The sequence below is a fragment of the Schistocerca piceifrons genome, chromosome 3 (genome assembly GCF_021461385.2).
Source record: "Schistocerca piceifrons isolate TAMUIC-IGC-003096 chromosome 3, iqSchPice1.1, whole genome shotgun sequence".
Classification (NCBI taxonomy): domain Eukaryota; kingdom Metazoa; phylum Arthropoda; class Insecta; order Orthoptera; family Acrididae; genus Schistocerca; species Schistocerca piceifrons.
This window is the reverse complement of record NC_060140.1, coordinates 343,165,703-343,190,300: the sequence shown is the minus strand read 5'-3', so window position 1 is coordinate 343,190,300 and position 24,598 is coordinate 343,165,703. Positions and strand designations below refer to the sequence as shown.

Below are 24,598 nucleotides of genomic sequence, written 5' to 3'. Positions count from 1 at the left end.
GGGATGTATGAACTGTGGGTCCTTCAGCTGACTTGTGTGAGCACGCCTCTGGTCTGGGAGACACCAGGGTGCGGGGTGCAGGCACCAGAAGGGGGACACTTCTCCATCCAGGTAGGAGGAGTGGTATGTGGAAGGGAGGGCTTGGGAACCGCAGGGGGCAGGGAGAGGGGAGTGGGACAGGGCTGGGGTAAGTAAGAGGGAGGAGGAGTAGGAAAGGAAGTAACAGAGGCAAAGTTAGACATAATAGGTACAAGGTGAAGACAGTCATATTTCTGAGGAGTCTCAATGTAGGATAAACAATCAAGGGACTTCTAATTCTGTATCACCCTTTCCTTCTTATGAACTGGGCAATCTAGTGAGCATAGTGAGTGACAGTTATGACAATGCACATGAGCAGCAGACCACAGAACCCTCTCATGGAGTGTGTGTCAACATTTGCCACACAGAGGAATCACTGTAGTACAGCCAGAGGATGAGTCCGACAGGCTAACACTGAGAACACCTCATGAGTGGCGGGATATACGGCTTCACATCATCCCCAACAGACTGTAACCTTGACTCCTCTGGGAGGGTACCCATTCAAGTGCCAGAATAAAGGCACCAGTATTGGTGAAATTGTCCTTGCAAGCTTTTCTGAACGTGCTGAACAAAATGAATGCCGTTCCAAACTGGCCCAGAGTTCATACTCAGTCTGAAGGATGAGGTCTCTGTGAAAAAATAACACCCTGAACCATATTCTAAGACTGATGTGGAATAATGGACACTGGGGTGGTTGGTTGGTTCATTTGTGGGGGTTGAAGGGACCAAAGGCCATCGGTCCCTTTTTCCATGATCATGGAAACCCACAAGGAATAAAAACAAGCAACAGAGGTAACAATGGACAACACAGAACAACTAAGGCAGAGACAAATACCAGAAAACAAGGACTTAAAAGCACACAGAGTTGTACAGTGGTTGGCCAAACACGGAAATGAAAAAGGAAAAGCCAACCACCAAGAGAGACACTAAAAACCCAAATCTAAAACCATCTCAGTGTCAAAGATTGTTAATTGTAGCTATAACTAGTGTTGTTACTGGGTAAAATCCGTGCGAGGATTCACTTGCTCACAGATATGAACGAATGGTAGTGAACACATGCAGGTCTCTGTGATTGCTCATTAGCTTGCGACTGCTACCGTTTGCCATGATGTAAACAAGGCTTTACACTCATATTAGACTTTTAAATGAAGTAACTGTTGCCATTTGACTGTAAGTCTGTATTTATTTATTTCACTATCATGATTTTGGGTGCTGAAACATTTTCATTTGCAAGGTGAAAATTGAAGTAATTCTCTTTAAAATGTATTCATCAAATGTTATCAAACAATGCCTTAAACTTTGTTGTCAATATGTTTCATTGTTTGTTTTCACATTGCACTTATAAATGGCTTTACAAACAAAATCGAGATGAATAAGTAACGAAAACTTACAGACGAGCGGTGGGATTTATTTCATTTGGATATGATATCATGTGGTTCCTTTGCAGGAAGTGTAATTGCTGCATTGTATCATCATAGAAAATTTGAACAGGATTGAGCGCTTAGGGCTCTTTATTAGTTCTTAATTGTTGTTGTTGTGGTCTTCAGTCCAGAGACTGATTTGATGCAGCTCTCCATGCTACTCTATCCTGTGCAAGCTTCATCATCTTCCAGTACCTACTGCAACCTACTTCCTTCTGAATCTGTTCAGTGTATTCATCTTCTGGTCTCCCTCTACGATTTTTACCCTCCACGCTTCCCTCCAATACTAAATTGGTGATCCCTTCATGTCTCAGAATACGCCCTACCATCCCTTCTAGTCAAGTTGTCTCACAAACTCATCTTCTCTCCAATTCTGTTCAATACCCCCTCATTAGTTATGCGATCTACCCATCTAATGTTCAGCATTCTTCTGTACACCACATTTCGGAAGCTTCTATTCTCTTCTTGTCTAAACTATTTATCGTCCACGTTTCACTTCCATACAAGGCTACACTCTATACAAATACTTTCAGAAACGACTTCCTAACACTTAAATCAATACTCGATGTTAACAAATTTCTCTTCTTCAGAAACGCTTTCCTTGCCATTGCCAGTCTACATTTGATATCCTCTCTACTTCGACCACCATCAGTTATTTTGCTCCCCAAATAGCAAAACTCCTTTACTACTTTAAGTGTCTCATTTCCTAATCTAATTCCCTCAGTGTCACCCGACTTAATTGGACTACATTCCATTATCCTCATTTTGCTTTTGTTGATGTTCATCTTATATCCTCTGAAGACACTGTCTATTCCGATCACCTGCTCTTCCAGGTCCTTTGCTGTCTCTGACAGAATTACAATGTCATCGGGGAACCTCAAAGTTTTTATTTCTTGTCCATGAATTTTAATTCCTGCTTCAGATTTTTATTTTGTTTCCTTCACTGCTGCTCAATATACAGATTGAATAACATCGGGGATAGGCTACAACCCTGTCTCACTCCCTTCCCAACCACTGCTTCCCTTTCATGCCCCTCGACTCTTATAACTGCCATCTGGTTTCTGTACAAATTGTAAATAGCCTTTTGCTCCCTGTATTTTACCCCGGTCACCTTCAGAATTTGAAAGAGAGTATTCCAGTCAACGTTGTCAAAAGCTTTATCTAAGTCTACAAATGCTAGAAACGTAGGTTTACCTTTCTATAATCTATTTTCTAAGAGAAGTCGTACGGTCAATATTGCTTCACATGTTCCAACATTTCTACAGAATCCAAACTGATCTTTCCCGAGGTCGGCTTCTTAATTATAATTAATATATTCATTCAGCTGAATTCAAAATCCATCTCCAAAACCTTTCTTCACCTTTTATGAGAAATCTGAACATTTTTAGTTCAGGACGTATCCTCCTGCCCTTCCTCATTTGATACACTTGGAGGCACTTGGCATGATGACTCGGTTCACTAGCAATGCTTTTGTTGGAAACACCTGCACTTCAGGCGCCATCCAGAGGGTAGTGACTTGAGCCTGCTTGTGATCACGCAAGGTTGCCACGAGTTTCACCAGAGTGCCACCTAATGGTTGATGCCACAAGTAAGGATGTGATGCAGTCGCCACGATACCACGTGGTCATTTCCTGTTGAAGGTTGCGTACTGGAGCAAGCAGATGCCAGTCTGCTTCTTATGTCAGGGTGTATACGATCTGGGAAAAACCTGGGAATTTTTTCATCTGGGAGAAAACCGGGAAAAACGTGGGAATTCTTTAGAATTCCGGGCATTTTTCAATGTTTTAGTTTTCACTTAAATTTCTGTGATTTTGAGTGGTAAGAACCAATACTCCAACAAAGGATATTATTGTATCCCACATCTGTAGAATAATACTGCAGCAACAAAACATGAATGAGAGAAAAAAAAGAAGATAAAAAATGTGTATATATATATATATATATAAAAACAAAGATGAGGTGACTTACCGAACGAAAGCGCTGGCAGGTCGATAGACACACAAACATACACACAAAATTCAAGCTTTCGCAACAAACTGTTGCCTCATCAGGAAAGAGGGAAGGAGAGGGGAAGACGAAAGGAAGTGGGTTTTAAGGGAGAGGGTAAGGAGTCATTCCAATCCCGGGAGCGGAAAGGCTTACCTTAGGGGGAAAAAAGGACAGGTATACACTCGCACACACGCACATATCCAACCGCACATACAGACACAAGCAGACATATTTAAAGCAGACAGTTGACAAATGTCTGCTTGTGTCTGTGTATGTGTGGATGGATATGGGTGTGTGCGCGAGTGTATACCTGTCCTTTTTTCCCCCTAAGGTAAGTCTTTCCGCTCCCGGGATTGGAATGACTCCTTACCCTCTCCCTTAAAACCCATATCCTTTTGTCTTTCCTTCTCCTTCCCTCTTTCCTGACGAGGCAACCATTGGTTGCGAAAGCTAGAATTTTGTGTGTATGTTTGTGTGTCTATCGACCTGCCAGCGCTTTTGTTTGGTAAGTTTCATCATCTTTCTTTTTAGATATATTTTTCCCACGTGGAATGTTTCCCATATATATATATATATATATATATATATATATATATATATATATATATATATATATATATATATATATATATATATATATATATATATATATATATATATATAGGGAAACATTCCACATGGGAAAAATATATCTAAAAACAAAGATGATGTAACTTACCAACTTGAGTCGCATATGAGTAGTACCTTCTCCCCCAAAGAAAAAAAAGAAACAGTGCTCATACAAGTGTCTGCCAACAGCAAAGCATGTCAGAGGCTTTAGGAAGACTATGCAATGCTTTCTAACAATGAATTGCCTCCGACGAGCGTGATGTGACAGCTCTTTACATTAGATTCTCTTGAGCAGTTGCGGGCGGGCTCTTGTGCATGTGCAGTTGAGTCGCATACGAGTAGTACCTTCTCCCACTTCTGGATAGCGATGTGTGACTGGGCGCCTCTATCTAGTATTGCCCTGGTTTAGAAATATCGTACATTCGGTGCTGATGCGAGGAGCAGTCTGAGTTGTAGTGGGGAGGTGGGTAGTCTCCATGTGACCTGTGTTTACGTTTAGTGATTTTTGCAGTTTCCTCTTCATTTATTGCTCTCACATTAAATGGAAAGAAAATGGATTTCTGTGGCCAGGAGCTATCAAATGAATTAAAATACGTTCCCATAATTAAGCCCTAAATCGCTCCAGGCAAATGCTGGGAGGTTCCTTTGAAAGGGCATGGCCAACTTCCTTCCCCGTCCTTCCCTAATCCGATGAGACCGATGGCCGCGCTGTTTGGTCTCTTCCCTCCAACACTCCAACTCCGCATAATTATTGAAGGCTAAAATATGTTATTAGTTTCAAGTTTTATTTCAACCTTTCTGACAGTCAAGTGTTAACAATGAAGTTATTTTTGTCGCTTTGCTAAAGAGATTTGGCTTTTATTAATCTTTTCCGCTGAAGCAGTCAATTTATTTGAAACGAAGTGTTTAATTTCACACTTTTGGCTAGTTTCAACTGTTCACTGCATTTCAAGTGCATGTTTTCCATGTTCTAGCTCGTATGGAATTATGCCATAATAAAGAACCAAACATGAGATAATTCAAGAAAATTTTCATCTGAATCTGACATACGAATATGCGCTTTCAGCGAAATTATGCATTTCAGAATGGTTCACGAAATTCTGATGCTCTTGAAGTATCCTCTGATGTCTTTTTTGTTTTATGACATAATGCAAGATCTTTCAATTTTTTACATGTACGAACATACGGGCTTCCTGCGTCATCGTAGCTGTGCAAGCGCAGTGACGGCTGTTATCTGGCGCTCTCTGGTAATGCTAAAACGAACCAATTTCTAACAGGTCATGGGAAAATATTGCAAATGATGGTTTGAAAAGCATTACTTTCAAAGTAAATTTCCTTTGACGCAAGATGAACTACGTGTGAAAATGGTAGCTGAATTTTTTAAATCACAGAGCGTTTGACTCTCATTTAAAAATTGACTCTTTGAGGATGACCATCTACAAGAATTTCGCGCCCAGAAGATGAGACATTTACGTCGTTATTAAAAATTTTACTAGCACATTTGTGTGATGAATCTCAAAGTGTGACAACGCAAGAAAGATCAACATTATATGTGGAAGCTTAGCTTCTCTTGCAGCTTATTAATCTTAGAGATCAATCTTATAAGTGAAAGCTTTTCGTTTCCTGTAGCAACACTATGTATATTAATTCAAACCATTAACTTTTCTTATTTGTGTGTTCAAACTACTTAAGAGTGATCTTACTATTGGCTGACTACATCACGTGTCCTATGCTGTCATCAGCTGGCGAGGTCACATTAAATGAGCTATGACTGGCTTACAAAAGTGCGTCGCAATCTCAATTTCAATACTTCGGAAAGTAACATGCAGTGTTTGGTGATATTCGAATTTATATGTTCGTAACACAAAAATATGCAGCGTAAATGTCGCTGCACATCAAAGATCTTTCCAAAACGTTTTGTAAAATGTCGGGAGATTCTATGTCCATGTATAAAGCCATAAACATTCAAAGGATTGATAAGTTTTACACTGCCGAGGAAAAGTATACTGTCATTTAACAGGGAAAAAACTGTATTTTCACCCGGGAGAAAGTGTATTTTCAACTGATAAATCCGGGAAAAAGCCGGGAATATTTTTTCCTTGACCATGTATACTCCCTGTATGTGATCTGGGGTAGTGCCCATGGAGGAGAGTCGCAGATTGGTGTGAGTAGTATAAGGGTGGTTGCTTTTTCATATGAAACACGTCAACTTCATAAAACTGGCCGCTCATCTATAGCCATCTCTTTAGTTGGCAGTGGAACATCTAATAGTGCATCTTATGACCCTGATGTCTTCAATTCCCTGATTGTACCTGGTGCCCCTGGGAGGAAGGCCATGCTCACCAGCTTGAGGTGAAACCCTTTTCCCACTACCTGGTCTGTACCAGGACTGATTGGGACGTTTCCAACACCACCAGGCCATTATTTTTCGTTGAAACTTCTGAAGACAAGTCTGGCGAATTGGAATCTGAGTAGGTAGAGTTTGCTGTTTATCAAAACTTCTTTTGCCACTCAGTCTGCAGCCCTTCATATATGTGACCATCTTGGGAACGTCTCAGTGTCCACCCCTCTGCGGTTTCGGGGGTAAGAATAGGCCCGTGGTATTTCTCCCTATCGTAAGAGACGACTAAAAGGAGTCTCATATGTTTTGGCATTTATGTGTTAGTCCCCTGTAGGATTTGACCTCCATTCTTCGTCCGTCCCCACTTCTAAGCCAGAGAAGCGTGCCACTTCTTCGGCTCCTCTCTCTTGGAAGGGGTCCCTTCCTCCCCAGGTTTCTCCTAGTGGGAAGGATGACACCCGCCAGTGGCTGAAGTGTCCAGAAGCAGCTGATCGTATGGCTTCACAATCCTCCTCAGTCCCTAAGACTGAATCTGTGCAACCCTCCCAGCCAGAGAAACCAAAGGAGCAGCGAGACAAGTCAAAAAAGAAGACCCCTAAGACCAAGGAAATGGGGGTGACACCCCCCTACCACCGCTACCTACCATCTCTGCGACTGTGGATGAGGTGGAGATTCTGGCGTCCCCTGATGACCTCAAGCTCGCCTCTACCTCAGACGCAATGGTTCTAGATTCAGGCTCTCCTTTGTGGGCGGTATATGACCTGGTGGTGTAATCTGACTCCTCAGTCCCTTCACGCCTTTTTCGGCAGCAGACAATGTCGTTCGTCAGTGGAATTGCAGCAGTTTTTTCCACCACCTATCTGAGCTCTGACAACTTCTCAGCCTTCACCCTTTCTACTGCATTGCTCTCTAGGAAACTTCGTTTCTGGCAATGTGAACCTCCGCCCTCCGTGGCTATCGGGGTCATTATAAGAATCGGGCAGCTTATGAGAGGGTATCTGGTGGAGCCTGCATCTATGTCCTTAACTCTCTATATAGCTAGTGTGTCCATCTTCAAACACCTTTAGAGGCTGTCAATGTTAGGGTGTGGACACCTCAGGCTGTTACTGTCTGCAGTCTCTATCTCCCACCGGATGGTGATGTCCAACAGCATGTATTGGTTGTGCTGATAGCCCAACTGCCTGCGCTGATAGCCCAACTGCCACCACCTTTTCGGTTACTGGGCAACTTCAATGCCCATAACCCTTTGCAGGGTGGATTGGTGGCAACAGGCCGAGGCACAGTCGTTAAGCAAGTGTTGGCACAGCTCAACCTGGTGCCTCCACACATTTTAGTGTCGTGCATGGCACATACTCGGCCATCTACCTTTCAGTCTGCAGCCCTGGCCTTCTTCCATCCATTCACTGGCATGTGCATGATGACTTGTGCGGTAGTTACCACTTTCCAATTTTCTGTCACTGCCATGGCGTCACTCTTCAAGGCGCCTCCCCAGATGGGCTTTGAATAAGACTGATCAGGACTTGTTCACCTCCACTGCCACTACTGAGACTCTTTCTCATGACACCATTGGTGTGGTGGTTCACACAATCACCACCGGCATCGTTTCTGCAGTGGAATTTGCAATTCCCTGTTCTTCTGGATCCCATTGGTGGAGGACTGTGCCTTGGTGGTCACCAGAGATTGCTGGAGCGATTCACGATCGCAGGCGGGCCCTCCAATGTCATAAGTGGCTCCCATCACTGGACCACCTGATTGCTCTGTGCCCGAGCCCGTCGCCTTATTTGCCGCAGGAAGCTGGAGTGCTGGGAAAGGTATATCTCCACCATTGGCATCCGTACCTCTCAAACGCAGGTTTGGGCCAAGATTAGGCGACTCTGTGGATATTGGACCCCCTTTAGCTTACCTGGGCTTTCCCTGAATGGAGCAGTCTGTACTGACTCTGACACGAATGCAGAACTCTTAGTAGAGCATTATGCTCAGAGTTCCACTTCTATGAATTACCCACTAGCCTTCTGCTCCTGGAAAGAGCGGTTGGAATGTCGGAGCCTTTCATTTTCCATATGCGCCATTCCGAAACGTGCAGTGCTCCATTCAGTGAGTGGGAATTCCAAAGTGCCCTCGCCGCTTGCTCTGATATGGCTCCTGGGCCGGATTGCATCCACTATCAGATGCTCAAACACCTCTCGGTGAACTGCCAGCAACGCCTCCTAGACCTTTTCAGCTGTATCTGGGTTGAGGGTGAGTTCCCATCACTATGGTGGGAAAGCATTGTCATCCCCGTGTTGAAACCTGGCAAGAACCCACTGGAGGTGGACAGCTACCACCTCATTAGCCTCACCAACGTTCCGTGCAAGTTGCTCGAATGCATGGTGAGCCAGAGGTTGAGTTGGCTACTTGAGTCTCAGGGCCTTCTGGCTCCATCCCAGGGTGGGTTCTATAAGGGTCGCTCTGCTACCGATAATCTGGTCTGCGTAGAGTCTGCCATCCTCACGGCATTTGCTTGCCATCAGCATCTGGTTGCTCTCTTTTTTGACATGCGGAAGGTATACGATACAGCATGGCGGCATCACATCCTTGCCACGCTTGGGTGGGGTCTTCGGGGCCTGCTCCTGATTTTTATTCAAAATTTTCTGTCGTTTTGTTCCTTCCGCGTGCAAGTTGGTCCCTCCCATAGTTCCTCCCGAGTCCAGGAGAATGGGGTCCTTTGAGGCTCTGTCTTGAGTGTCTGCCTCTTTTTAGTTGCTATCAATGGGCTAGCTGCAGCTGTGGGAACGACTGTAACGGCTTCTTTTTATACTGATGACTTTTGCCTGTACTATAGCTCCACTGGCATTGTGGTTGCTGAACAGCAGCTGCAGGGAGCTTTCTGCAGGGTGCAGTCTTGGGCCGTCACGCCCAGCTTCCATTTTTCGGCAACCAAGACCTGCGTCATGCATTTCTGCCAGCGATGCACTGTTCACTGTGAGCCATGGCTTTATCTTTACAGCGAATCTCTTGCTGTGATGGAGATAAATTCGTTTTTGGGCTTGCTTTTTGATGCCCAGTTGACTTGGCTCCCTCACATTTGGCAGCCTAAACAAACGTTCTGGCTCCATCTTAACACTCTTTGATGCTTTGAGTTACACCAGCTGGAGTGCTGATAGGTCTACCCTTCTCCGACTGTATCACGCGTTCATTCAATCCTGTCTCAATTATGGGAGCCTGGTTTATGGTTCGGCATCGCCTTCAGCGTTGCGGTTGCTTAACCCCATCCTTCACTGCAGGATCCAACTTGCAACTGGAGCTTTCCGCACAAGCCCTGTCAACAGCCTACTTGTGGAGGCTGGTGTCCCTCTGTTGCGGATCCGGCACCAACGACTGCTGGCCGATTATGCTGCGCATGTTTGTAGCTTGCCTAGGCATCCCAGTTACCATCTCCTGTTCCCCAACTCAGTCGTCCATCTTCCCGAACAGCGGCCCTGGTCAGGATGTCTGAATGCGGTTCACGTCCGGTCTCTTCTCTGTAGGCTTGACTTTTCCACTCTCCCACCTCTTTTCTGGGTCGATATGCGTATACGCCTGTGGTATGTGCCCCGCCCTTGACTTCAGCTGGATTTAGCACGAGGCCCGAAAGACTCAGTCCCTCCTGAGGCCCTCCGCTGATGCTTTCTTTCCACCCTTGCTGCGTTTCCCGGCTGTACCGTAATCTATACCTATTGTTCGATGGTTGCTGGTCAAGTTGGGGGGCAATCTAAACAATGCTCATTGCTGGATGGCTGCAGTGTTTTCACTGTGGAGCTTGGAGCTTGTAGCCATCTCTTGTGCCCTAGAGTATATCTGCTCCTGCTCAGGTGAGTCCTTCGTTATCTATAGTGACTCCCTGAGCGGTTTACGAGCTATTGACCAGTGTTCTCCTCGCTCTCGTCTGGTGATGGCTATCGAGGAGTCCATCCACACTCTTGCCCATTGTGGCTGCTCTGTGGTTTTTGTGTAGACCACGGGTCATGTTGGCATCCCTGATAATGAACGTGTTGACAGGCTGGCCAAATGGGCTGTCAGTGAACCGGCCCTGGAGATTGGCCTTTCGGAATGTGATCTCCAGTCCATATTGCGGCAGAAAGTCCTTGGTACCTGGTGTGACGAATGATGCACCCTGCCTTCACCCAACAAACTTAAGGTCATCAAAGAGACTACAGGTGTGTGGCATTCCTCTATGCAAGCCTCTTGCTAGACTCTGTTGTACTCTGCTGGCTACGCATAGGCCACACCTGGCTGACACACGGTCATTTATTGCGCTGTGAGAACCCAGCTCTATGTCTCTGCGGGTAATTGTTGACGGTGGTCCTCATCTGCTCTTAACTACACTCAGACAGGCATTTATTTATATATTTATTGTTCCGTGGGACCAAATTAAGGAGAAGTCTTCATGGTCATGGAACGACATGAAATTATAACACAGTAGTAGAAACAGATAAAATGAAATATAAAAAACATATTCAGGCGACAAGTTGTAAGTTTAAATAAAGAAAATCAACAATGTAACACTGGAATTTGCTTAATTTTTTAGCTCTTCCAGGAGCTCCTCGACAGAATAGAAGGAGTGAGCCATGAGGAAACTCTTCAGTTTAGACTTAAGAGTTTGGGCTACTGCTAAGATTTTTGAGTTCTTGTGGTAGCTTATTGAAAATGGGTGCCGCAGAATACTGCACTCCTTTCTGCACAATAGTCAAGGAAGTGCATCCACATGCAGATTTGATTTCTGCCCAGTATTAACAGAGTGATAGCTGCTAACTCTTGGGAATAGGCTAACATTGCTAACAACAAACGACATTAAAGAAAATAGATACTGTGAGGGCAATGTCAGAATTCCCAGACTATTGAATAGGGATCGACAAGAAGTTCTCGAATTACACCACATATAGCTTGAAGAGCCCGTTTTTGAGCCAAAAATACCCTTTTTGAATCAGAAGAATTACCCCAAAAAATAATACCATATGACTTAAGCGTATGAAAATATGCAAAGTAGACTACTTTTCGTGTTGAACTGTCACTTATTTCAGATAGTGTTCTAATGGTAAATAAAGCAGCATTTAGTTTCTGAACAAGATCCTGGACATGGCCTTTCCACAACAGCTTACTATCTATCTGAATGCCTAGGAACTTGGACTGTCCTGTCTCGCTTATAATCTGTCCATTCTGTCTGATCAAAATATCGGTTCTTATTGAATTGTGAGTTAGAAACTGTAAAAACTGAGTCTTACTGTGATTTAGCATCAAATTATTTTGCACAAGCCACAAACTTATTTCATGAACTATATAATGTGATACTGTGTCAACATTACACACAAGATCCTTCACTACCAAGCTGGTGTCATCAGCAAACAGAAATATTTTTGAATCACCTGTAATACTAGAAGGCATATCATTTATATAAATAAGAAACGGCAGTGGCCCCAGCACCAACCCTTGGGGAACGCCCCACTTAACAGTGCCCCATTGGGACTGAACATCACTACCACTCTCAATATTGTGGAGAATTACCTTCTGCTTTCTGTTCTTAAAGTAAAAGTGAACCAGTTGTTAGCTACTCCCCTTACTCCATAATGGTCCAACTTCTGCAGTAATATTGTGTGGTCAACACAGTCAAAAGCCTTTGTTAAATCAAAGAAAACACCTAGCATTCGCAACCTTTTATTTAATCCGTCCAAAACCTCACAGAGAAAAGAGAATATAGCATTTTCAGTTGTTAAACTATTTCTAAACCCAAACTGTACATTTGACAGCAAATTATGTGAATTTAAATGCTCCAATAACCTTGTATATACAACCTTCTTGATAACTTTAGCAAGCACTGATGGCATAGAAATAGGTCTAAAATTGTCAGTATTATCCCTGTCTCCCTTTTTATAAAGTGGCTTCACTACCGAGTACTTTAATCGGTCAGGAAACCAACCACTCCTAAAGGAAAAGTTACAGATATGACTAAGTACTGGGCTAACATACATAGAACAATACTTCAGTATGCTGCTAGATACCCCGTCATATCCATGAGAGTTCTTGGTCTTTAGTGATTGAATTATTAACTCAATCTCCCTCTTGTCAGTATCATGGAGGAGCATTTCAGGTAAGTCTCGGAACACTTTTTTCTAAGAGCACTATATGATTCCCTGTTGGGACTAGGTTTCTATTTAGTTCACCTGCTATATTCAGAAAGTGATTATTAAATACTGTACATATATGCGACTTATCAGTAACACGGACATTCCCACTACGAACTGATTCTATATCCTGGACCTGTCTCTGCAGACCAGCCACTTCCTTTACGACTGACCATATGGTTTTAATTTTATCCTGAGACTTAGCTGTTCTATCTGCATACCACATACTTTTTGCCTTCCTAATAACATTTTTAAGCACCTTACAATACTGTTTGTAATGGGCTGCTGCATTTAGATTTTGACTGTTTCTATCGTTTTGATCTAATTGCCACTTTGTTCTACAAGATATTCTTATCCCTCTAGTCAGCCACCCAGGCTGCCTGTTTATGCTAGTACCCTGTTTTGAACGTTCTAACGGAAAGCAACTTTCAAAGAGCACGAGAAAAGTCTTGACAAAAGCATTATATTTATCGTCTACTGTATCAGCGCTATAAACATCTTGCCACTCTTGTTCCTTGATAAGGTTTACAAAGGTCTCTACAGCAACTGGATCAGCTTTCCTAAACAGCTGATGACTATATTTAACACGTGTTGCAGCACAAAAATCTTTTAAAGTTAAAATTTGTGCATTATGATCTGAAAGGCCATTCACCTTTTTGCTAACAGAATGCCCTTCTAGTAATGAGGAATGAACAAAAATGTTGTCTATGGTAGTTCTACTGTTCCCTTGCACTATCGTTGGAAAGAATACGGTTTGCATAAGATTATATGAATTAAGGAGGTCTACCAGCATCTTTTTCCTTGCACAATCACTTATACAATTAATATTGACGTATTTCCTATAAAGTGAACCAAGAACCACCTCTAGCTTTAGCAAAAATGTTGTGAAATCCGAGTCTGGGGCTCTATAAATAACAACAGTTAGAAGTTTAGCTCCATTAAATTTAACCATGCCTGCACAACATTCAAACACCTTTTCAGTGCAGTACTTTGACACATCAATTGACTCAAATGGGATGCCGTTTCTCACATACATGGCCACTCCCCCACACGGCAAAGAGCTCCTAGAAAAGCTGCCAGCCACCCTGTATCCTAGTAAAGGAAGCCTCTGAATTATCTCCTTATTTAAGAAGTGTTCAGATATACTAATAATTTCAGAGTCAACATCTATAAGCAGTTCACTAACGTTATCTCTAATACATTGTATATTTTGATGAAATATACTAATTCCCTCATTACTCTGATACCTAAGCTTTGTCAAAAGTAGTTCCTTTGTTAGAGACACTTCCCTTAAGCAGTAATACCTATCAGCTGACTTCAATCTCAAAAAGGTGCAGCTCTAACACCCACTACTGCAGGAATTTTCCCATGAGTGATCCCACCACCCCCACCTATGCTGTCACCTATAAGCTTTGCCAACCTCCCCTTCCCATAGCTGTTGAGGTGCAGGCCATGTCTAGTGAAACCTGTCCTGCTGCTAGACTCCACCGACACCACTGAAATGTGACCCATGCTTTCTGTCATTAGCGCACCCCCAAGTCTCATGTTATTATGCCTGACGGCTGTATTAAGATGAGGCCGATCGTGATGCTGAAACAGTTCCACAAAATGCACATTCGTGTTGCCAGTCTGAGTGGCTATCTTTTCCAGGTCGCCATCTATGTCATACTCCCCATCCCTATCAATACTATTACCAGCCCCACCCACAATCACTACCTGATCCTCTTTAGTAAGATACACTCCCTGCTCTTTTAATGGATGACGCTGCAATGGCAGGCTTAGTTTTGAGTTTTATTCAAGCAGGGGGCTTCTATCGATCAATCTGAGGGTTTGTCCCTTTTTTGTGTCTTTAACAAAGCAAGCAAATTTGTAAGCATGAAATGTGTGAAGGTAGTGCACTTAAAACTGAATTGCAGCTCCAGCCCTGTTTAGCATTATTCCAAAACTTTACCCAAATGTTGGTCGATGCTAGTCATTGGATGTTCATTGCACTTGACATGGAACTTTCAAAGCAGAGAATTAGTTACCAATAATCAATACAAAGCAATTCACTTGTGAAACAGCAGACAAACACACTCTATGATGATAGTGTCAACACAGGGAGGATCCAAGCTTTGTTCGATGCTTCCCTAAGAGGCCAGCAACATGCTAAACACAAATGAGCACCAGTAAATGCGCATCAAACTTTTCTTTGATGTCTAATTCCACTAGGAACCATCTGCACCATGACTGTATTATTGTCAATATATTTTGGATAAATGGCAGTATTGGTCGAAAAGATTGAAAACTTTTATTTTACGGACTGATTTCAGTCACTGTGTGACCATCTTCAGTGCACACTATTCTAACCTTGAATGCCTGTATCATAACAACACAACAAAATTTTCAATATGGTGTTACATGTACTGTGATAATTACTTCCAACAGATATCTTTACTTTCTGTTGGAAGTAATTATCACAGTATGTCGCCAAACTTATTCGTTGATGCTTGGGTTCACTCCAACGGAAGCTTGATTGTAAATTGTAATGAGCCTTCTATGACAGCAGTTAGGGCAAAAAAAAACCATAGCAAGTAGAATAATAACATGTGGCTGTATACTATGTCATCCACAAGTGTAGCACTGCATCTCATTTGGATAAACTATTTGTACTGCTGCGAACGTCAGATAAGCGCCAATCAGGGAGAATCACTATGACGGTATCAGCAAGTGATTATTGATCGTAAAGAGGAATTTGTCAGTAAATTATCGTAAGTAATTTAATTCAAAGAAGTTGAAAGGAATTTGATACCTTTCTGGTGTTACATCTGCATTTGGATTCCCCCCCCCCCCCCCCCCAAGCCATACTGGTGTCAGACAAGCCATATAACAGAGTAAACACACAGTGTGAAGGATGACAAGTGTGTTTAATATGCAACTGCATAGCTTTGGCAATTTATCGGAAAGCTTTTACTGTGATACAGCCTGCTTTCAAACACTAACTCATGAAATATGTTACTTTTCAATCATTTCATTTATTTATTCCACATGAAATTGTAAGAAGTATCTCTGCAGTAAAAATAAATTTCGTTTGTAGACTTATGGAAGCTGATCCGCAACTGTGACCTACAGCTACAGTTGGCTGTGGGGTGAAAGCGCTCTGTGTACAGCACTCCAGACACTTCACCAAAGAAACAGCGTTGTCAATTCCATGACACTTTTATTTAAATCAACAAACATTGTAACATCACCAGCAACATTTGTTGTACAACATTAAAATTATTTATGAGGCTGCCTATTCCACCGTAAGAATGGGCAATCTTACTTGATCTGGACACTACTCAGACACAGCACAGGCCATCTGGCTGTGCAGCTGTTGCTGACAGTACCAATGGACCAGAATGACAAGCAACTACTCCTAGGCATACACAAAGAGGTAGCAGCTCAGACATCAGAAGTGTCATCGCTATGTTGTCAGGGAGCTCAACCAAAAGATTACGAAACGACCCCACTACACGGACTGGCTACTGTGCTGGCTAAATACCACTAAATGACAACAGTATCGAGGGAAAGATGGAAGAGGCAGGAAGGCCACACGCCGGAGATAGTAAGCAAGCTGTTTTCTCCCAGTTGGCTCACACTATCGAGACAAAATTAGGGAGAGGAGGTCAAATCCTAAAGGGGGACCAAAAATTACGAAAAGAAAAAGTGAAGAGAAACAAGAGTAACAGAACTGTATGAGACAGCAGAAAGCAAGAGGATAGCTGGGGCCACATAAACAAGGACACCGAAAGCGGGAAAGGAGGAGGCAAAAAGGAAGAAACAAGGACAGCGAGGGAGAAGCACAGGAAAGGGAATGCAGCCTGCAGAGAAAGAAAGGGCCACAACAGCTCAGGTCCCACATGTGTCACAGATGAACTAACAAAAGAGCCGTGCGCACCCTTATGGGCATTGCCCTTTTGACAGCAGAATGTGTTTCATTTAGTATCTCTGTATTTATACCTCTATGCATCACTGTATATACAGGATGGCCCAGGAGGAGTCCTTAGTATTCAGGAATATGACAGGAATGATCATTAAAAGGAAAAGAATCTAGTAAATATGGGCTCTAAAATGCATTCGTTAAAAGCTATTAGCACTCCATCTTTGTTACTATGAAAAAATCTCTTTTACTAAAGGCTTATCTTATTTTGTGAAATGGTAGCACAGACTATGCAAGAATAAATGTTCACTACACATGGGTTCGAAAGAGCACTCCTTAAGCGATATGAGCAGTTTTTTACCTTTGCTAAAGTGGAAATCATCGGTTCCACTGAACAAGCACTCACAGATTATACGGTATGCATTTTGGAGCCCACATTTAGTGGACAATGGGGTGGGTTGGGTAGGGGGGAAGGGGGGGGGGGGGGTGAGAGGCAGGAAGCAGGGTTGGGTGTGGGTAGCTAGCTGCTCACAGGGAGACAGCCAGTTTAATGGCTAGGAATGAGGGAGGGGTCTACTTTGTCACAGAACCTTTGTCATCTCTGACTAAGCCGTCCACTCAGCTCAGAATGGGGGAGCCACCATCAGTTCTGAGGACACTGCAGCAGACGGAGTTTTGCTTAAATTCCATTGAGAATAGGGGTTGTTGTTGTTGTGGTCTTCAGTCCTGAGACTGGTTTGATGCAGCTCTCCATGCTACTCTATCCTGTGCAAGCTTTTTCATCTCCCAGTACCTACTGCAACCTACATCCTTCTGAATCTGCTTAGTGTATTCATCTCTTGGTCTCCCTCTACGATTTTTACCCTCCACGCTGCCCTCCAATGCTAAATTTGTGATCCCTTGATGCCTCAAAACATGTCCTACCAACCGATCCCTTCTTCTAGTCAAGTTGTGCCACAAACTTCTCTTCTCCCCAATCCTATTCAATACCTCCTCATTAGTTACGTGATCTACCCACCTTATCTTCAGCATTCTTCTGTAGCACCACATTTCGAAAGCTTCTATTCTCTTCTTGTCCAAACTAGTTATCGTCCATGTTTCGCTTCCATACATGGCTACACTCCATACAAATACTTTCAGAAACGACTTCCTGACACTTAAATCTATACTCGATGTTAACAAATTTCTCTTCTTCAGAAACGCTTTCCTTGCCATTGCCAGTCTACATTTCATATCCTCTCTACTTCGACCATCACCAGTTATTTTACTCCCTAAATAGCAGAACTCCTTTACTACTTTAAGTGTCTCATTTCCTAATCTAATTCCCTCAGCATCACCCGATTTAATTTGACTACATTCCATAATCCTCGTTTTGCTTTTGTTGATGTTCATCTTATATCCTCCTTTCAAGACACTGTCCATTCTGTTCAACTGCTCTTCCAAGTCCTTTGCTGTCTCTGACAGAATTACAATGTCATCAGCAAACCTCAAAGTTTTTACTTCTTCTCCATGAATTTTAATACCTACTCCGAATTTTTCTTTTGTTTCCTTTACTGCTTGCTCAATATACAGATTGAATAACATCGGGGAGAGGCTACAAACCCTGTCTCACTCCTTTCCCATCCACTGCTTCCCTTTCATGCCCCTCAACTCTTATAACTGCCATCTGGTTTCTGTACAAATTGTAAATAGCCTTTCGCTCCCTGTATTTTACCCCTGCCACCTTCAGAATTTGAAAGAGAGTATTCCAGTTAACATTGTCAAAAGCTTTTTCTAAGTCTACAAATGCTAGAAACGTAGGTTTGCCTTTTCTTAGTCTTTCTTCTAAGATAAGTCGTAAGGTTAGTATTGCCTCATGTGTTCCAACATTTCTACGGAATTGGGGGGTGGTCTCAATTTCTCCACAAGTTGCTGGAATGGACCGAGTAGAACTCGGAGCCCAGGTGATAAACATCTTCAAATGTGTGTCACAATCTGCAGCTAGTGGCATGTTTGGCCCTGCTCCAAAGCACCACCCCTTTACACTTACCCAGCCAGCACACAGTTTCAATCTGCCAGGGAGTTTCATGTAAGTGCACACTCCACTGTAGAGTGGAAGTTCATTCTGGAAATGGCTGGCTTGTAGCCAAAACATTAAGATTCCAAACAAAGTGTACTGAGTGTGGCCTTGAGGGAGTCAGACAGTGACTTTTAACGAAACAACCATTCTAAAGCTCAGTCCTCATTGACCAATGGGGAGATATACACTGAGAATTACTAGAAGAGAGAAGAAAAAAAAGGATCAGGTAAAAAACTTCAGTGGAAATGAAATGATGGTGGACAGGACATTTGTATATGTGAATGGATGGTCAGATAGACCAAAGAAGTTCTTTGCTGGATTTCAAGTAATGAGTACAGGCCAAGATGATGACCTAATATAATGTGAGACATTTATATCGGAAAATGTTCCTTACAGTGTTATAATGTGTTTCTAGAAATGATAGATTGTGATTCTACTACACTGCAGATTCAGCACTGCTTAATGTGACAGGAAATACTGTGGTGTTAGCAATTGCCGTATAATATGGGTTTATCGGTTGTCAGGCTGTTCTAGAAAGATTACAGTTTACCAGGCATAAATTTGGTTTTGGTACTGTGATCAAGATGGAAGCAACCCTTTGCAGAACATTGTTGAAATAAAGTCTACAATTTTTTCAGTATCTCTTCTTCACACAGCACTCACTGAGCTACAGCAAGGGACCATTTTAACACCATGGCACAGAGATTCTTCCACAAGTCAAAGCATTAAACAAACTTTGTTACAATATACTACTACTACTACTACTACTACTACTACTACTACCACCACTACCACTACGTGATCAGGCCCAGTGGACCGCACGCATCTGCAAGTTTCCTCCTCCACTGTATTCTGTCCATTGCTGCTATCCACCATTCGTCCACATCTATTGACAGTTGGTTTAAATCTTCATGGAGTCCATCCCTCCAAAGCTTCTTGGGTCTCCCTGGCGGTCTCTTTCCTGTAGGTGTGAAATCCAGGAGCTTCCGAGGCCATCTGTGATCCTCCATCCGGGCCACACGGCCGGCCCACTGCATTCGTTTGGCTTTGACAGTTCCTGCTATGTTGGGCTGCTGGTATAGTTCCTCAAGCTCTTGGTTGTATCTGATCCTCCATTCCCCTGTATCTGCATCCAGAACCGGACCGAAGATCTTCCGAAGCACTTTCCTCTCAAAAACAAGGAGCTTATGGAAGTCCTGTTTCCGGATACTCCATGTCTCACAGCCACATAGAACAACAGGCTAGATCAGGGTTTTGTACAGTCGAATCTTGAACTGTCTGGAGAGAGATTTGGACTGAAGCAGTTGTTCTAGGCTGTGGTAAGATCGGTTTCCTGCTTGTATTCTGGCATTGATCTCTGCTTCACATGACGAGTTCTCAGTGAAAAGTGCCCCTAGGTATTTGAATTCTTGCACTCTCTTGTAGGAATGGTCCTCAACCTGCAGTGATTGTAGATGATCAGCAGTCTGACAATGACCATGCGTCATAACGAGGTACTTTGTCTTAGCTTCGTTTATGTTTAGCCCAAATTTGCTGGCAGCCTCCTTTAGTGCTTTGGTCATTTGCTCCAACTCTTCTTCTGACCTAGAGAGTAAACAGATGTTGTCTGCATAGGCAAAGTATGTCAGTCTCTTTCCTTCGATTACAATCCCTTCGTTCTCTTGGAAGGTCTCGTGTACGATCTTCTCGAGGGCAAAGTTGAACAGGATATGGGACAACCCATCTCCTTGCCTGAGTCCTGTCACAATTTCAAATTCCTCAGTTACGCGATTTCCCATCTTCACCTTTGCATGTGTTTCGTTCAGACAGATCTTTATCAGATTGATGAGTTTCTCTGCTATGCCAAAATCCCTTAAACAGTTTAGCAGGCTCTTGTGATGTATGCAATCATAGGCCTTCTTAAAATCAACGAATAAAATATGCAAATCTTTACCATATTCACCCAGTTTCTCAGTGAGCTTCTGGAGACTGAAGATGTGATCTACTGTTGACCGTCCTGGCCGGAAACCTCCCTGGTACTCCCCAATCACCGATTCTGCCACTGGCTGAATTCTATGTATGAGGCAATTGGACAGGATCTTATAGCAGACGTTAAGCAGGGCGATTCCTCGATAGTTGTCACATTTCAGTTTGTTGACCTTATGTATTGGACAAATCAAAGCTGTTTTCCATTCTCCTGGTAATTCTTCTTTGGTCCATATTGCCTGTATCAGTCGGTGTATTTTTTCTGCAAGTTTCTCTCCTCCTGCCAGGATCATTTCAGCCTGTATTCCATCTTCACCTGGACTCTTATTCTGTTTAAGGTGTCTGATTCTGGTTTTTATCTCATCCAGGGTAGGTGGGGGATAGTCTGCATCGGCTGTAATTGGGTACTGGAAATCAAACTGCAGTTTGGGTTCATCACAATTTAGCAGCTGTCGAAAGTACTCTTTCCATCTCTCAGCTATGTCCCTATTGTTCGTCAGGATCTTATCACGGGAATCTTTGACAAATTTCTGCTTGGCCTGGTGACCTTTGCAGAAGTATTTCACCCTCAGAAACATTTCCCTCGTCTTTTGTCCTCTGAAGTATGTTTCTGCTTCAGTGATGATATTCCTTACATATTTCCTCTTTGCTCTTCTCAGAATTGCTTGTGTAGTCTTTCGGACCTCCTCAAATTGTGCTTTGGCCTGTGCCAGATTTGTCCCCTTCAGCCATTTGTTCCTGGCTTCCTTTCTCCTTTCCAGGGCATCTGCACATTCCTTTCCAAACCAGACCTTCTTCCCCACTGGGTTTCCCACGAGTGTTTCCTTTGCTGTAACTGAGCTCTGGATGTTTTCCCACATTAGTTTGAGGTCCTGATTCGCATCCACTTCACTGAGTGCTTCAAAGCGGTTACTAGTTGCAACTGGTATTTGGTCTTCGTTGCCTCATCTTTCAGTTTCTCCACATGGTACCTTTCCACTCTTTTTAACTTAGGTCCCGTTCTTCCTTTACACTGTATGTTTAAACGGCCTCTGACCAGGAAATGATCACTCCCACCTTCTGCACCCCGCGCTGTCTTAACGTCTAACACCCATCTCTTGGCTCTGAGATCAATGGCAACATGGTCTATACAGTTTTCCCATCTGGTGATACCCAGGTTCCTTTATGTATGTTTTTCCGCTGGAAGTTTGTGCTGGAGATGAAGAACCCTAATGACGTAGCGAAGCTGATGAACCTAACTCCATTGTCACAGCTTAGGTTGTGTAGACTGTGCCTGCCTGTTGCGTCTTGGAATATTTGTTCTTTCCCAACCTTGGCATTCATATCACCAAGGAGGATCATCAGGTGTCCATTTGGTATAGCATCCATCACTGCCTCTAGCTGTGCATAGAACTCGTCTTTCACTTCACATTCGCTCTCCTCCGTGGGAGCATGACAGTTCACAAAAGTCGCCTTAATATACTTTACTTCTAGTGTTAGAACAGATATTCTCGGGTTGACTGAAACGAATTCTGAAACATTAGTGGCCAACGTCTTACTGACGCAGAAACCAGTGCCTAACAGAGGACCTCGTTCACAGGCTCCATACAGAATTGTACAGTTTTCAACATCAATGCTCCCAGCATCGTCCCACCGGATTTCTTGCAGTGCAACTAGGTCTAGTTTGTACCTCTGAATTTCCTTAACCACACTGATTGCAGCTCCTGTCTTGTACAGACTCCTTACATTCCACGTTCCAAATCGTATACCGTTTCTTTGCCATTGACGTCGTCTATTTTTGTCAGTAATGTTCCGAGGCTTACTAGTAGTCTTGAAAGCATGTTTAATTTTTTCAAAGCATGTTTAATTTTTTACGGAGAGAGGGTGCTGGCCTCCCGTCCAACCAGCAGTGTTACCCTCACAGCTCACAGGACTGCTGGCTTTTATTAAGGGGTGGGCTCCCCTCAGGAGTTGGGATGTATATGCTCCCAGAAATTCATCCGATTCACATAAGCAGATCATCCTCCTCCCCCCCCCCCCCCCCCTCCTCCTGCTGCTGCACAACTTAATCCTTGCAGTACTTTATCACTTATTTAGGAGAAGAGGGAAAATGTGGAATTTACAGTTCAAAAAGATGTCGTCTCCAAGAGTTGTCTTCTCAAACTTCACAGTTTGTGGGGCGAAACACAGTCTAACGTGCAGTGAAAAGAGTTACAAATACTACAGTTGTGTTAGTATGGCTGCACACCAATGGCTTCAACTGGGGAGATGACTATCTCGGTTCAATCCCATGCTGTTAATAGTCGCTTCTAACAGCTAATTTCAGAGTTGTTTCCTAAATACATTTTATTCAACTTTAGTAAGGTCATCAATGTGCAAAAAGTAGAGGACATTTATATAATGCAGTAAGTCAATTAATACAAACAGATGTGAAGTTCTGTGAACATGCAATGTTATAGATGGAATCAAAGTTTAATAAACTTTAATGTTTATTTTCTGTTTTTTCCCATTCAAAGACTACACTATTAATCTATAGCATATTACAGTTATTTTTGCTGTTTGTCCAACAGGATTTCTTCATGGAGTCTGAATTTTTTTTCTAATGTAAATGGAAAGAAAATCTACTCATCAAGTGGCAGCATGGAAAAAACGAAGTCACCCAGATCTGGGTGACTTTTCTGAACTGTACCCTTTTCCTTAAACCTCTTCAGTCCTTTTCCTTCACCCCTCTTCCTTCCCATTCAACTATTGTGCCAGAAGGAGGAGCCACTGGCTCTGAAAGCTTGTAAAAGTTAAATCCTTCCCCTGCTGCCACTTGGCAAGTAGATTTTTTATCTTTCCATTTACATTATATTATCAATAGGTGATTATTTTTGTTGAATATTTTTTCTGTTTGATATTTTTCCCTGATAAGGATATGGGCTCATATGGAAAAAAAGTCTTCAAGACACAAAATTTACCAGTAACAATTATTGATAATTTTCAAAAACAGAAAGTAGGACATGATAGTTGAGGAAGGATCAAATAATACTCCTGTCCGCTTATGTCGTAATAAAACAAGGTATTTTTACAGTCATTATCAAATAAATTATATGAATGTGGATTTTAACACAAAGATCTGTTGATATCAGTATACCTGCAATACCACCAATTCTCCAGCTTCTGGAGAAATACCCTGGTTGAGCTGTGAGCTTCCATTCTCTGATGGTTTACTTTCAAGCAAAGTTTCCTGTAACCACAAGCAAACGATTTAGAAATCTAGAAGGTAAAATTCACACAAAAAGATCTCTACGATTGCAACAACATGTAAAATCCTAGGCTAATTAGTTGACCATCTTTCTCACAATATGAAAAGCAAATTGGGTAGTTTTATCTGTAACACAAGAAATACACCAAGGATGTAATCAAATATTTCTTCTCTTGTTTTATTCTAAGTAGACCAACTGTGTGTGTGGTGTGTGTGTGTGTGTGTGTGTGTGTGTGTGTGTGTCTCAAGACAAGTTAGCCATCATAACGGTACGAGAAACAGAAACAATAAGATCCATAGAGGAACTACACGAAATCGCAGCCAAGACCGGACTACAGATTTCACACAAGAAAACATAGTTCATGAGCACCCAAAAAAACACATCACTACACACAAAATATGGGACAATACACAGAACAGAAAATTTCAAGTACCTAGGAGAAACAATACAGATTACAGGAAGAAATAAGGTATCTAATGAAGAGAAAAGAGCGAAACTAGAGAAGGCCAACAAACTGACTTGGAATCACTAAAATAAGAAAGCTACCTCACAAAAGGCCAAGCTACGACACTACGAGACGGTGGTGCTACCAGAAGCACTATGTGCAGCCGAGACCACAGCAGTACAAGGACAGACACGAATCAGATAGAGAAGATGGAACAAAAAAATACTCAGGAAAATATTCAGCGCGACACAAAAAGATGGGGTATGGATAAAGATGCCAACTGAAAAACTATATGAACACACAGAGAAAATAACATACCAAATCAGGAAACGAAGATTACAGTTTTATGGACATCTCAGCAGAATGGCACCACATAGGATAACAAGACAGACCTTGGACTCAGTCAGCACAAGGAGAAACAACAAA

The 24,598-nt window shown here is 42.7% G+C and overlaps 2 protein-coding genes across 3 annotated transcripts in view; one reads left to right on the top strand and one right to left on the bottom strand.

Moving 5' to 3' along the window:
* LOC124787714 (D-aspartate oxidase) overlaps positions 1–24,598 on the top strand; it is a 259,599-nt gene that overhangs the window by 76,023 nt on the left and 158,978 nt on the right. The gene's annotated exons all lie outside the window — the stretch shown is intronic.
* Positions 1–24,598, bottom strand: part of LOC124787712 (DNA replication factor Cdt1) — a 97,591-nt gene that overhangs the window by 69,981 nt on the left and 3,012 nt on the right. For both annotated transcript variants that reach the window (XM_047254552.1, XM_047254551.1), the window contains exon 2: positions 23,616–23,708. In XM_047254552.1, the coding sequence (XP_047110508.1) occupies positions 23,616–23,708 (93 nt within the window). The remainder of the gene's footprint in view (positions 1–23,615; positions 23,709–24,598) is intronic.